This window comes from Epinephelus lanceolatus, chromosome 4 (genome assembly GCF_041903045.1).
Source record: "Epinephelus lanceolatus isolate andai-2023 chromosome 4, ASM4190304v1, whole genome shotgun sequence".
NCBI classification, from domain to species: domain Eukaryota; kingdom Metazoa; phylum Chordata; class Actinopteri; order Perciformes; family Serranidae; genus Epinephelus; species Epinephelus lanceolatus.
The window spans coordinates 5,922,438-5,935,986 of NC_135737.1; the positions used below are offsets into that span (position 1 = coordinate 5,922,438).

General features: G+C 39.3%; 1 protein-coding gene across 4 annotated transcripts in view; it reads right to left on the reverse strand.

The window, feature by feature from the left end:
- LOC117259582 (RNA-binding protein Musashi homolog 2-like) overlaps positions 1-13,549 on the reverse strand; it is a 506,563-nt gene that overhangs the window by 226,297 nt on the left and 266,717 nt on the right. For all 4 annotated transcript variants that reach the window (XM_078166887.1, XM_033630996.2, XM_033630994.2 and 1 more), the window contains exon 7: positions 12,409-12,457. In XM_078166887.1, coding sequence (XP_078023013.1) covers positions 12,409-12,457 — 49 coding nt within the window. The remainder of the gene's footprint in view (positions 1-12,408; positions 12,458-13,549) is intronic.

Here is a 13,549-nt window from a genome sequence, read left to right on the forward strand (position 1 = left end):
TGAGGCTCTGCTCCAACAGAAGGTCCTTCTCAAAGTCGAGGAAGGATCCTTAAAATGAATTTCAAGGGGGCTACATCTGGAAAGGACTGTTCCAATGTCAAGGATCTTTCAAATTCTACCGAGGACAAAGTGCCTCCTTTAGAGAATTTTCAAGGATGTATGTGTATATCCTCAGCGGGCATGGAGTACCCACAAGTCTTTGCACACAATTTGCTGGAATTGAAGGTGGGGCCTCACCAATGAAAGCTGCACTGACGGAGCTCGGCAGGATTTAGATAAAAATGTAATTTATTTGGGTTAATATCTCTAGAAGTTTTTATCAGAAATGCATGATATGCTGGTATTGACAAAACCCTCATAATTTCCACCTTCCAATGTGTCCACTGCCAAATAATATGAGATTTTTAAAATAACATGACTTAAATAAAACATAAAAGTTTTTAAATTAATCAGTCACAGCAGAGATGGAGTGCTATGTATTCATCCCCCCTTTCTCCTCCCAATATTCACATGGTAGCGACATGAAAACTGATCTCCTTCTTTCAATTTCAGTGGTTTTATTTTTCAGGGAAATCACATTGACAAGGGCCACAGTAAATACGTTAGAATGTTCTGCAGGTTAAAGCATTACTCACCTGTTTTGAGGTGAACATATTTCAAAAGATTAAACTGCAGTATCATGTACCAGTGACGCGTGGGCTGTTTCAGAGCAGCTCAGCTCATCATATCAGATCTGCTATTCTTATCATAGCTAATTTGTGGTCATACACATATAAAATCTAGAACAATTTGGAATCATAGTGTAATTCTGTGTATGAGTCTGTGTATATACTGTAAATGGTGTGGTGATTTAAACCTTTTTTTTCAGCTGTGAAAAGGGATTAGGGAGTGAATGTGTCTGTGAGTGTGTGTGTGGGGGCTTCACCTGATCTCACCTGTGAACAGCACCTTTTGCACATTCAGTGAAAGACGCATTACCCCTCCCACTGCCAAGTCTTATCTCCAAAACAATGGGACATACATTTTTAGCTATTTAACTGACCAAATAAATGGAGCAGATGCGAGTATTAATGCTTCATATAGACAGTATTTTTGTCATTACTTAAAAAAAGGAATTGTTGAGTATTTGTTATAAAATATATGTGCTAACATGGGACCCTATTTTCTACTGATAGGGTTAAAGCTGAAACTTAGTGTCATGCAACAAAACAATATACAATTTTTTTTTCTTATTTTTGTTTGTGTCCACGATTTGTTTCACTGATTTCTGGAATTCACCATTCTTATTTTTGTTCTTATCTTAGGCAAGAGAACATTTTACAAGTGGTCTCACCAAAATAAAAGAAAAACATTTCATTTTTCTGGTCCACAAATTCTTTGTCCAATGCAAGGAAAATACGTTTTGTATTTGAGGAACATAAAAAAAGCACAAATTTCACATAATTGCATTTAGATTATGTTTTACAGCAATTATAATGATTGGATTATTAAAGACAAGCTAAAGAAATGCTACTACAGTTGGTCCACTGATACCGACTACTGCAATATTAGTTACTGTGTGTCCCTCTGCTGACCAGTGGAATGTCACTGAGTACAATTACTCAAGTACTGTACTTAACTACAAATTTGAGGAAGTTTACTTTACTTGAGTAATTTAATATCATGCCACTTTCTGCTTCTGTTCCACTACACTTCAGAAGGAAATATTGTACTTCTTACTCCACTACAATTATTTGATAACTTAATAGTTACTTAACCAATGAAGATTTTCGCACACAAACCATATGAAAATATTTAAGTGCAGCTAAAACATTTATAGTTGATTGATTTTTTTAAATTAGTTTAATTATTTTGAGTTATTACATTCATAAAACTTACTGCATGGGCATTTTTACTTTTAAGACATGAATACGATTCCCTGATTGTGCTTATGTACTTTTACTGAAGTAACATTTTCAATGCAGAACTTTTACTCGGAACAAAGTATTTTTACACTGTGGTATTAGTACTTTTACTTAAGGAATGGATCTGAATATTTCCTCCACCACTGCTGCTGACACAGCAATGACAAAAACCCATCAATGACAAACTGGGTTTTTGCACCTGTACTGACACTCTGGAAAATAATATTTACTTTAAGTTTATTTAACAGTATGTCGATTTCACCACTGCTGAAGTTCTTCTTACAGCCTGTTTTTGGTGGCATCTCTCCAATTCTTGGCACATGGCACAACACCTACCTTTAAATAGTGTTAAAGTGATAGTTCAGGTTTTTGGACATGAAGTTGTGTGAAACGCTGACCATCTGTAGCTCTGATGTGACGATGTCACTACTCTCAACGAGCCTCCTGCTCTGAGAAATCGCCCGTAGCTTACCGGAGAAAAAGTAGTTCTGAAGATGTACGGGGGACACGGACCAAAAGGTTTTAAGCTACAAAAAAGTATGCATGTGTTTTGTTAGACTATTTCAATAATTTTAAAACATCCCCGCATTACGTCAGACCTTGCTATCAACTGGGACTATTTTCTGGCCAGTATCACTCCATCGTGCAGGCCCGCAAGACAGCACAGCAACAGAAATCAATTAGACAGTTCATCACCACGCCGTGCAGGTGCGCAGGATAGCAACGGCTAACGAAAACTTCATTGGCTGTTTCCAACAGAGAACCAGTAGGCTATTATTAGTGAGGAAAAAGATGTACTAGCTTATACCTACTACTACAGCGCAAACACCGGCTCAGGCTCACGACACACCCTCGTCAGCTGCTGTAGGTAAACAGAGGAATACCAAAATGGTGCGGCTCCCAATTCCATCGGTTTCCTGTTACAGATGTAACCCGTAGACAACTTTGGCTAACCCACCACCAGAATAAAGCAGAGACTGGTCGTAATCACATATGAATTCACATTTCTATGTGATTGATTACTCATGTCATGGATTTAGCAGTTAGCCTAATATAATAAAAACTAATTAAAACCTTTTGGTTCGTGTCCCCCGTACATCTTCAGAGCTACTTTTTCTCCGGTAAGCTACGGGCGATTTCTCAGAGCAGGAGGCTCATTGAGAGTAGTGACATCGTCACATCAGAGCTACAGACGCTCAGCATTTCACACAACTTCATGTCCAAAAACCTGAACTTTAAGGGGGCGTTACCTATGCTAATAGGTTACTTATGATCAAGTGGAATTCATCATTCAGCACATCTTGGTAAGACCTGATTTTGATGGTTAAGAATGTTTGATGCATCTAGAGTTGACTTCTTTTATTTTTTCTCTTAACAGAAAATTAAGAGAAAATTTAAGAGAATGTTGCAGCATGATGCCCATTGTCTCAGGGAACATCCCTGCTATTACCCAACTGACCCAGAATATGGAAACTCACCAGGGTAGTCTCCTTAGTTAATAGATTAATATTGTGTCCAGAGGTTGGTTCATTTAATTTATTCATTTATACAGGAAAATAATTAAAAGTAACAATGGGCCTCATGCAGCAACATTCTCTTAAATTTCTCTTATATTTTCTCTTATTTTTTGGGTTAAGAGAAAAAATAAGAGAAGTCAACTCTGGATGCACCAAACGCTATTACCCTCCAAATCTGCTCTTACCCAGGTGTGCTGACTGATGAATCCCACTAGACTGTAAATTGGAGGCGCTTGGCCGATTGTTTGCAGTTAGCATATGTGACACCCACTAAACACCATATAAGGGCAGGTGATGTGCCGCGCTCAAAGACCTAACTCTGGCACGACAATTGGAGAAATGCACCCGAAAAAGGGAAGTAGAAAGAAGAATAACTTAAGCGACAATGAAATTGAGGTACTATTAAATGACATTAAAGACAGGAAACATATCATTTTCTAGAGCGCCAGTACTGGTGTTACAGGCACATCAAAAACACAGCAGTGGCAAAATATATGTGATGCTGTGAATGACGTGTCAGCAGAGAGACACACAGTTGCAGAAATTAAAAGAAAATGGTTTGATATGAAAATGCTCAAAAAAAAAATTGCTCAAGCCAAGCGCAGCATGATGACTACTGGGGGAGGACAAGAAGAGGTGAAGATCTCAGCAACAGACCAAAGAATTCAGGAAATAGTTGGAGAGGTGGCACTGACAGTTAAGTGACTTTACTTTACAATTCTTCAATTTCATTTAGTAGACACTTTCATCCAAAGGGACATTTATATTTATATGATAGAAGCTGGGTACGTCTGGGACTCAAGCCCCCACTAGCCAGGAAACCACACCACACTAGTGTATTGGAGCCTGAGCGCCCTCACCGCAGTTTCTCCCAGACACAAGTTGTGTCTGATGCTGTCAGATGCTGCAAAACCAAAATCAGATACTTTCAGCACTGCAAGTTATATCTACAACTTTGATCAGATTGACCTCGGTGCAAGAAAATATAAATGAAAACCTTGAAAGGATGAATGAAATACTCAAAGAAATTCTAAATAAAACAATAAGACACTGTGACTGGCTTGTGTGAAATTCCTCTATTTGTTGTTCACTACCATCTAAAGTTGAAGTTTATTCAAAGTCCATATTACTATTCACAGTCTCAAAGGGCTTAACATGCCCACAGGTATCGAAAACAAAATGATAACTCACCTCATTAGTGGACAATTAATTGCTGCTGAACGATGATGCCACCTCCATCAGGTGTGTCAACAGGGTCCTCCGGGATTTTCTCCACATGGGGTTTCTGCTCTGGCAGTGGTATGCCATGTCTCATCACCACATTATGCAGAACACAGCCGGCCATAGTCATCTAACATGTTTTCTCTGGAGTGTAGAGAAGCTTTCCACCTGCCGAATCCAGGCACATCCACCTGGACTTCAGCACTCCAATTGTATGCTCCACCACAGAGCGGGTGCGTGCATTGTAAGAGCGCTCCTGCCCTTGACTGGGTTCAATCAGATGCAGATATCTACAACGTCATTTTGACTAGTCATAATTCAGTTGCAGATATCTACAACGTCATTTTGACTATCTGAAACTCAATTCAAGATATCTAGAAAGGACCATGTAGATATCTTCAATTGATGATAATTAAAGATATCTTGAACTTGAATTATGACTAGTCAAAATTAAATTGTAGATATCTCAAACTGGAATTACAGATATCCACAATTCAGTTACAGATATCCGCAATAAGAATTGCAGATATCCGCAACTAAATTGGAGATATCTATAATGACAAACCCCATACACATGAATGGCAAAAGTAGTTTGAATCTTACTAGTCTCTAGTCTATCTGTAATTAGAGTTTTGACTAGTCAAAATCTAATTACAGATATCTTGAATAAGAGTTTTGACTAGGCAAAATTATGTTGCAGATATCAGTAATGAATATCCAGTCTAGCGATTAAATAAAACGGCTTGCCATAGAACGCCTGACTGAGGTTTACTCTTGTTTTTCCTTTTCTTTTATCACTCTCCTTTTTGCTCTTCTTTGCCTCCTCAGACAGAGGAGCTCGTTTTCTTTTTCTAGGCGTTTTTCACTTGTTTCCTAACTTTGTCTGTCTGCCATTGTGCTCCTGACTCAACTATCTCATGCCCAACTCCTCATAAGGACCAGCTCCAGTCCCTGATTGGCTGACCGACCAGTTTCACAATACATGACGCGTTTCCTGCCGTAAAGTAGATTTTTTCCGTGAAATTTCGGCACCGGTGGCAGAAGCTTATTGCAAAGCCACTAAGCAACTTATGTAAATGCTGATAGTCTGATTTTACTGTGGCCACTACCCTGTGCAACCCACATTATTTTCATAATGATATATTTAGGAAAAGATGCTATCTGTTGCCTCTTTAAACAATAAATATCACAAGCACAAGAGGTTTTCAAGGAGTTCAAAATGTTAGACATTTAATGCTCTCCACAACCTGGCTCCCCCCTACCTGTCTGAGCTCCTCCACTGGCACACTCCCTCCCGCACTCTCAGGTCCGCTGACGCCAACCTCCTACCCCCCCCCCCCCCCCGCCCTTCTCATTTTCTGTAATAATGGTGCCTTGTACAATAAGTTGGAAGTTGTGGTTTTTATTCCTTTCATATTCACCAGTGATAACTTTGAGGGTCTGTCATAGTGTTTTGGGTTTCGAAGCGGTTTGGATTTGTTTTTTGAAGTACGCAGCCTTGGCTTTGCGCAGTTCAGTACTGCATTTGTTTCTGATCTCTATTAATTGTGCTTCACTTTCTAATGTAATGTTTCTAATGTGCACTACAGGACTCCGCTGTACACAGTAAAGAGCAGGGACAGAGTGGGTCAGCCCTGCCTAATTGGAAAACAGACAGATTGGCCTCACAGTGAAAGGGCCATCACACCCCCCAGTCAGCCTTGAGGTGCAGGAATTCTTGTGATCTTGTTTGATGTAAAGCAAGATAAATGGAACGGTGGTAGCATTAAATGCAAATGAAAGAGAATTTGCTATTTGACTTGAAATTGGCACCTGACTGGGCTAAGCTCTGAAGAAGGAAGTGGCTTAATAATGCATGCTCCAATCACAGGCAGTGGTGAAATCATTACTGGCCACAGACATGGTAGTGGGCAAGGTCAAAAGCAGCTGGTTATTACCACAGCTATATTATTTATAAGAGTGATTTTCACATCAAGTGGCCCTCTCTGAGCTGCAGCTGCTCCCCCAGACCTCCCACACAGCCGGAGGGGAGGTAATGGGCCAATCAGCACAGTCATGCAGGGAGCCTGCCTGTCACGCTGGGAACCAACAAGAGAGCAGGCCTGGAGAGAATGCCATCCACTCCTCGGATAACCTCTGTGGAAATGGTGGGGATATGCCAATCACGCAGGTTTTAGAAAGTCAAGATGTGTGAAAAAACTGATAGTGAAAATGGAAGAAAGTCCTGCTGCTCATATTAGAGCATAAATGTGTTTTTTTCTACAAACTATGACTCACGTAGGCTGCATTTGTCAGCATTTTTCCCACAATTTCAGCAGATTGAGCGCTTACAGCCAAACAACAGGACAAACTCAATTTGACAGAATCCTCTGCTCATCTGCCAATGAGACTGCAGTTTTTCCCAAATCATCTGCGATTCAGTAATCATCTTCCAAGGCAAACACAAACACTTGTATGTGAAAACTCCAGGCTCTTAGCTGAGTAGCTCATCTAATGCTAATTACTGCACTATATATTTATCAAAATGTGTGCTGCTTTGGCTGTGAGGACAGGGAGGTTAAAGTGATCAGCTTAGCTTATGTGAGACTGTACAGAAAATTATATTAAATTCAAATTAAAGGCTTTATTTATCATCTGCACAGAGAATATTGGGTCAAACCAGCCAATGAAATTCTGCAGACAAAATTACTAAACAGATAAACACACAGTATTAAGATGAGAAAGTAATGAGTTAAAATATAGAAATAACTAGAATTACTGTCCCACAGTTGTATGCCTCTGCACACCAATCAAGTTTCTCTGTCTATAAAAACATGGATGCTTCACACCCATTGTCCCCACAACAGCACAGATCATCAATACCATCAACACAGTGTCGAGGTGGACACCCAAGATGAGTGTCACCAAAGTATCCAACCAAATATTTCCCTTTATGCTCCTGGGATATGACACTGAATAATGGCCAGAAGAGTGTTTTATACAGAACATTATGATGTCACAGTGAAGGTGACCTTTTCTTGAGTTAGGGCCAAAAATAGTCAAAAACATCAGTTTATTATTTAATCCAAGTGGTTGTGAGACAGATGCAAGGTCACACTGATCTCAACTTGTGACCACCGAAATCCAGTCAGATAATTGCTGAGTCTAAGTAAACATTTGAGCCAAATTTGAAGAAATTCCCTCACGGTGTTCTTGAGATATCATGTTCATGAGAATGAGACATACAAGGTCACAGTGACCTTGACCTTTGACCTATGAGCACCAAAAACTGGTTAGCTCATCGTTGAGTCCAAGTAGACACTTGTACCAAATTTGAAGAAATTCCCTCAGGCTGTTCTTGAGATATTGTGTTCACGAGAATGAGACAGATGCAAGGTCACAGCTACCTTGACCATTGGCCCTTGACCACTACGGACAACCGGAAAACATAATGCCTCTTGCCGCCGATATCGCTGGCCTGGAGGCATAAAAAGTTGTATGATAGAATGTGCAGGAACTTCAAAAAAGTTAATCGACACCACAATTGAAATGGAATAACTGAATGAAAATGAATACACCTCTGGATTGGAACAAAACAAAGTTGGTTCAAAAACTAGCAAAAATGTATATATTTTCAATCATTATTTCATGGCTGATTTTATGAGTGTGAGTGAGTTTGGAGCCATGGTTAAAGAGGAGAGGTCAGTGTGGCTAAAGTATAACAATCAAGATCACAGACTACAGTAGCAGGTATAATGTGTGGTATGTGTAGAGGGCCTGGATGGGACATACAAAGGACACAGAGGAATGGTTTTGGTTAAAGCATTTTATTGAGAGTGTTGTATATACAAACAAAGAAATCATTGGTAAATATACATATGCAATATAAAGATAAATAGTGCATTTACAGAACTGATAGAGACACTGTTTTCTTTTAGAATATGTAAAAATAAGAAAAAAAAATAGAAAAAAAAAGAGAGAGAGAGAAAAAAGAAAAGATAAAGCACCCAACCCACCCAACCTGGACACCCAAAACAAAATCGAAGGATCCTGCATTAAACTGGTAACAAGAATCTGCAAATGGCATTACACTGTAACCTCCAGATATTGAATAAAAGGTTGCCAGATGGAGTTGAACAAGTTCACCTGCTCATTTCTCATGTATCTGATCCTCTCAAACTCAAGAGTACTGACAACATCATCAAGCCACATATTCACATCAGGGATATTTTTACCCCTCCACAACATCAGCAAGCATTTCTTAACTGACATTAGAAAATTGTTGATAAATTGGTTGTTGAATGTCTCTCAAACATTAAAAATAATAGTTTGAGGCTCAGGCTCAGTTCTTGAATCAAGAATGTCTGACATTGTATGGAAAATGTTGCACCAGTACTTCTGAATCTTAGGACACATTATAAAACAGTGTATTAGAGCGGCTTCATTGACACTTGCACAGCACAGAGAAAAGTAGGAGGAATGTATGCGAGAGAAAGTCAAGCCAAGTGACGTTAAAGACAAAGAGACAACTGAAAGCCGCCAGAGCCTCATAAAACAACATCCAAGCACAGTTACGCAAACATTTGTAAGTGTCACGGGGAAATCATGGACTCCATAACAAACTATATAATAACAAATGACAAACTGAGCAATTTTGCACGGGTTTCGGCCCACTTGACATGCTGCTGTGTTGTGCTATGGCGTGCTGGAAGTTGTAATTTATGTGACAACGCCTGAACGCAACACAGGCTCGCTCTGCTGTGTGTACAGTGCCGTGCTGCGCTGCTGTGTGAGCAGCGTGTTTGAATGTGCTCAGTCTGTTGATGGTCATTTACACACTGCCCATTACAATAACTATGTCAGGTCAGTGCCCCCCTAATAAAATGTAGGGGGAACACTGAATCAAGCAGGTTCAAGCAGCAAGAAGACTAATTTTTTTTTATTATATTGTAATCGCAAATCGCGATATTGTCCACTCAAATCGCAATCGCACATTTTTATCAAATCGTGCAGCACTAACCTGTAGTAATACTCTGACCCATGCGTACGAACATTTTGGACATGGGGAAATTTGAGATGCAGACGGTGAGGTGGTGACTTCAAGCCAGACTGTAGAAATTAAATGTGAGAGGAATCATTATACATATAATGATGTCTCTCACACATAAAATTTCGCCTCATATCACGTTACTTATGGATCCAATTTATCATAAACATTTAATTCAGCCATTTTATTGGTGCAAGTGAGGCATAACTTCTCCATTAGCACCTTTCGGCTGTAAAAATTATAAGCCAACTCAAATCTCACATTGAATTCCTCTCAATATTTCACTGGCGCTGTCTCACCATCACAATTCTCCCCAAGAGCGCAGAGCAGAGGGGCGGACTGTATGCTCCTGACAGTCATGGTTCACTATGGAGCGCACATCAAATAGCATTAAATAATTGCAAAACAGAGATTAGAGATATATCACAATTTAAGTTTTGTGTGTTTTTGTGTGTAAAATCTCTGCAGTGAACACAAGTGTGCGCACACAAAGCACACTGGAGACGCCGCCATGGCTACTAACACAACTCTCCAGTCACCTTACGTTCCTCTTCACCACCTGTACATATGTTCTGTGTAGTTTATCAAAGTCTGTGAATAAAGCCAGCAACAGCTCTCACATATTTATTGAACTCCATATTCTCATGATGATGCCTGATCATAATGCAGGCCAAGCTCACCATAACATAACATAAAGAAATAAACTGTGTTCACCTATCTAATTTCTATCTTCAAATGATGAGGGTGGGAGATGCCACTGATTATCGTGATCATTTTGGAGAGGTGTGAATCAATCAGTCTGATTGCTGCAAACATAAATACTGCAGTGACCTTCAGCTGTTGCTGTGATTCCCCTGTAAAGTCCAATAACCCTTTGAGCAATGAGCAATGAAAGAAGAAATGTTCCAAAAAATTAGCAAGAAATAAATAAAAAGACAACATTAAACATGAAAATTAGTTAAAAAAGAAAGAAAAGGGAAAAAAAAGACATTTAAAAACAAACACAAGAAAATGAAAAATTAAGAAAAAGTAAACAAGCCTTTTTTAAAAAAAAAAACATTTTCCATATCTATAATTTCTTTTTTGCTTTTTTGCTTTTTCCCCCATTTGAAAGAAATTGCACCAATTTGCTCAGGGTTTAAAGGTATGAATACGTTCAAAAGGCATCTGAAAAAGCACAAGAAAAGTGATGTTGCTTCAGGTTTCAAAACAGCAGGCTCAGTTCTATGAATCAGCGTTCATGAGGTTCTTTGCACTGACCATTTATGGTTAAATGTTTTTTTTTTCCAAACGTCTCATCATTTGACTGTTCGTCTTTCTTGTTTTGTCACCAAGTCAATGTCACTGTCTCATTACTATCAAAAAGAAAATTGGCCAAAATGATGAAATCAAGACCACAGTTGCAGTAACCAAGATGTATAATGGGAGAAACTTCCATGCACTGACTGTGCTTCTTGCAATGATTGCTTTTGTGTAAAGACGCTATCTATTTGTTTTCATTTCATATTGTACTATATTTCCTTTTCAAAACCACTGTCCTCTCCTCAGCACTGTGTTGGTGTGGAGTGGCTCACCTGTTCCTGTATCTGTCTGTCTGTCTGTCTCCTCCTCTCTGCTGCTGTGTCTTTGTAAAGTCCTCTGTTTGGGGCAGAGGGCTGCACTGCTGAAGCCACAGATAAGGCCTTCAGATAAGGAGGAGGTGGAGATAACCATCCTGCTGCTACCGTCACTCTGCGGCATCAGCTATCTGCACCCTTATCGGACCACACAGGCCTCCCTTCTTCAATCTCTGTCCTTCTGTTCAACTGTGAGGCACCCTTTCTCTTTTGCCTTTTCTTTCACTCTTTTATTGGACCCTCTCTTTCTTTCTCAACCCAGTGTCTCTCTCTTCCATCATGAAATCACCAAAATACCAGTGTAGATCCATATCGACTTATCAGAGGGTCAAAATGGCCGATGGGGAAATGAAGCTAATTAAATTGATAGGGGAAATAAATGTTGGTCTATGTGTGTTTAGCTGGTAGGCTCAATTGCCATGTGTTGTTGTATGCACTTGTCTATGTGTATGCGTGTATCAGTCAGCAGTGTGGAAAATCACTATGATAAGGGAACAGATTTAGTATGGATTGCTGGGCAGAGTGAAAGCTATCTGTAATGAACAACAATGGATGTGACCTTGAGGGAAGTAGGACTCTTTGAGGAAATTCATTTACTAGTGTATTTGCTGTTTCTGCCGTGTGTGTGTGTGTGTGTGTGTGCTGAATAGAAGAAACCTGGAGAAACATATACATATATATATATATATATATATATACATATTATGTCATGCTGGTTAGGAAGTTATTCTGTCTGTCATTCCACATATTCAGATTTTATTCTGTAAGTTTTCTTCATATATTCAAGGTTCAATCTATTCATACGAACTCTCATTCTATATATGCTGACTTTCATTCCACATATTCAACATTCATTCAATGTTCTCAAACTTTTTGCGATATATTTCAACTTTCCTTCAAAATATTAAAGTTCATTCCATATATTCAAACTTTTATTCTGTTAATTCTGACTTTCATTACATTCAAGGTTATTCCATATATTCTGACTGTCATTCCAAATAATCAAGATTCACATAACAATAATTTCCTAAATGGCATGTGGCCATCAGAACTGGAAGCATGGACAAACACACACATATAAAACACACAAATGGATATACAATCACAGTGGAATGCGAACCTACCTCTATGTCGGTTGGTTGTTTTGTCAAACATTAGCATGGCATCTTCTACCTGATGGAAGACAGAAAAAATTGTTAGACTCCAACTGCTAAACATGTGCACACACAGTACCAAATAGAAACATTGCATCTTTAAGGACAGCACACAGAGGCAGCTTGTGAAGTGTGTCAGAACACATGCACCCATTCTTTTTATCTTTTTTCAGTGCAGATAAGCACACGACTGTCATCGCTGCTAGATGCATGTTGACATGTCAGAATCCAATACTGTCCCAGCATTATCACACATTAATACCTCATAAAAGTAGCATTTTTATCACATGTGCTTTCCAGATCCCAGCTTCTGTAACCTGACTAGCTTTGTTCTCTTCGTCATGCCCAGTGTGTGCCACTGGTGACAAATGACATGGCTCAGCTGAGTCAAAACTACAGGACCAGTTTTATTTTTGGGTCCACTAGTTTTGGGGTCTAGGGATGTAGCATTTTGTTAGTGTGTCCATCAGTTTGTGCTCTGTTGTCTCACCAGACTACAGAGCAGCTTTTGTTCTCAACTCCACCGTATCTTCCACACTCCACCAAATAACTGACCTCAGCTCCATACGTTTGTTTCAAGATTGCACACTGGACTATAGATTGCACTGCATCTGTGAATTGTTTTTACATGAAACTATTCTGTTATGTTATTCTGTAATGCGGGTTTGTACTGTCCAATGCCCGGTTTAGACGACATGATGTTGGGTGCTGGTGTGATGACAGTTTTCTTCCGTGTATGTGTGTCGGAATGGAAGACAACAAATTTGGCATCTGAGAGGCATCATTAAATTATAACATTATAGCAAATTAATTAAACCTAAGCCTAGTTGAGAGCACAATATCTTTACCACCACTGCTGACCACTGCTTTTCTCTGGTCAGTCCTTCCAGAAAAATGCGGAGTTTTTTTGTGATTGTTGCGGGCAAAAATCCTTGATTATGCGGCACGTTTTCTTAAAAAATGCGATGGAATATGCGGATTATTTATGCAATTTTATGTGATGAAATTGCAATGCGATGAACTTGCAAAAACTGCAGTTTGATGAAAAAGAGAAAAAAAAGCGATTCCCCCAACACCCTGTTCTCACTGGGCTACTACCTTAATGTAAAGA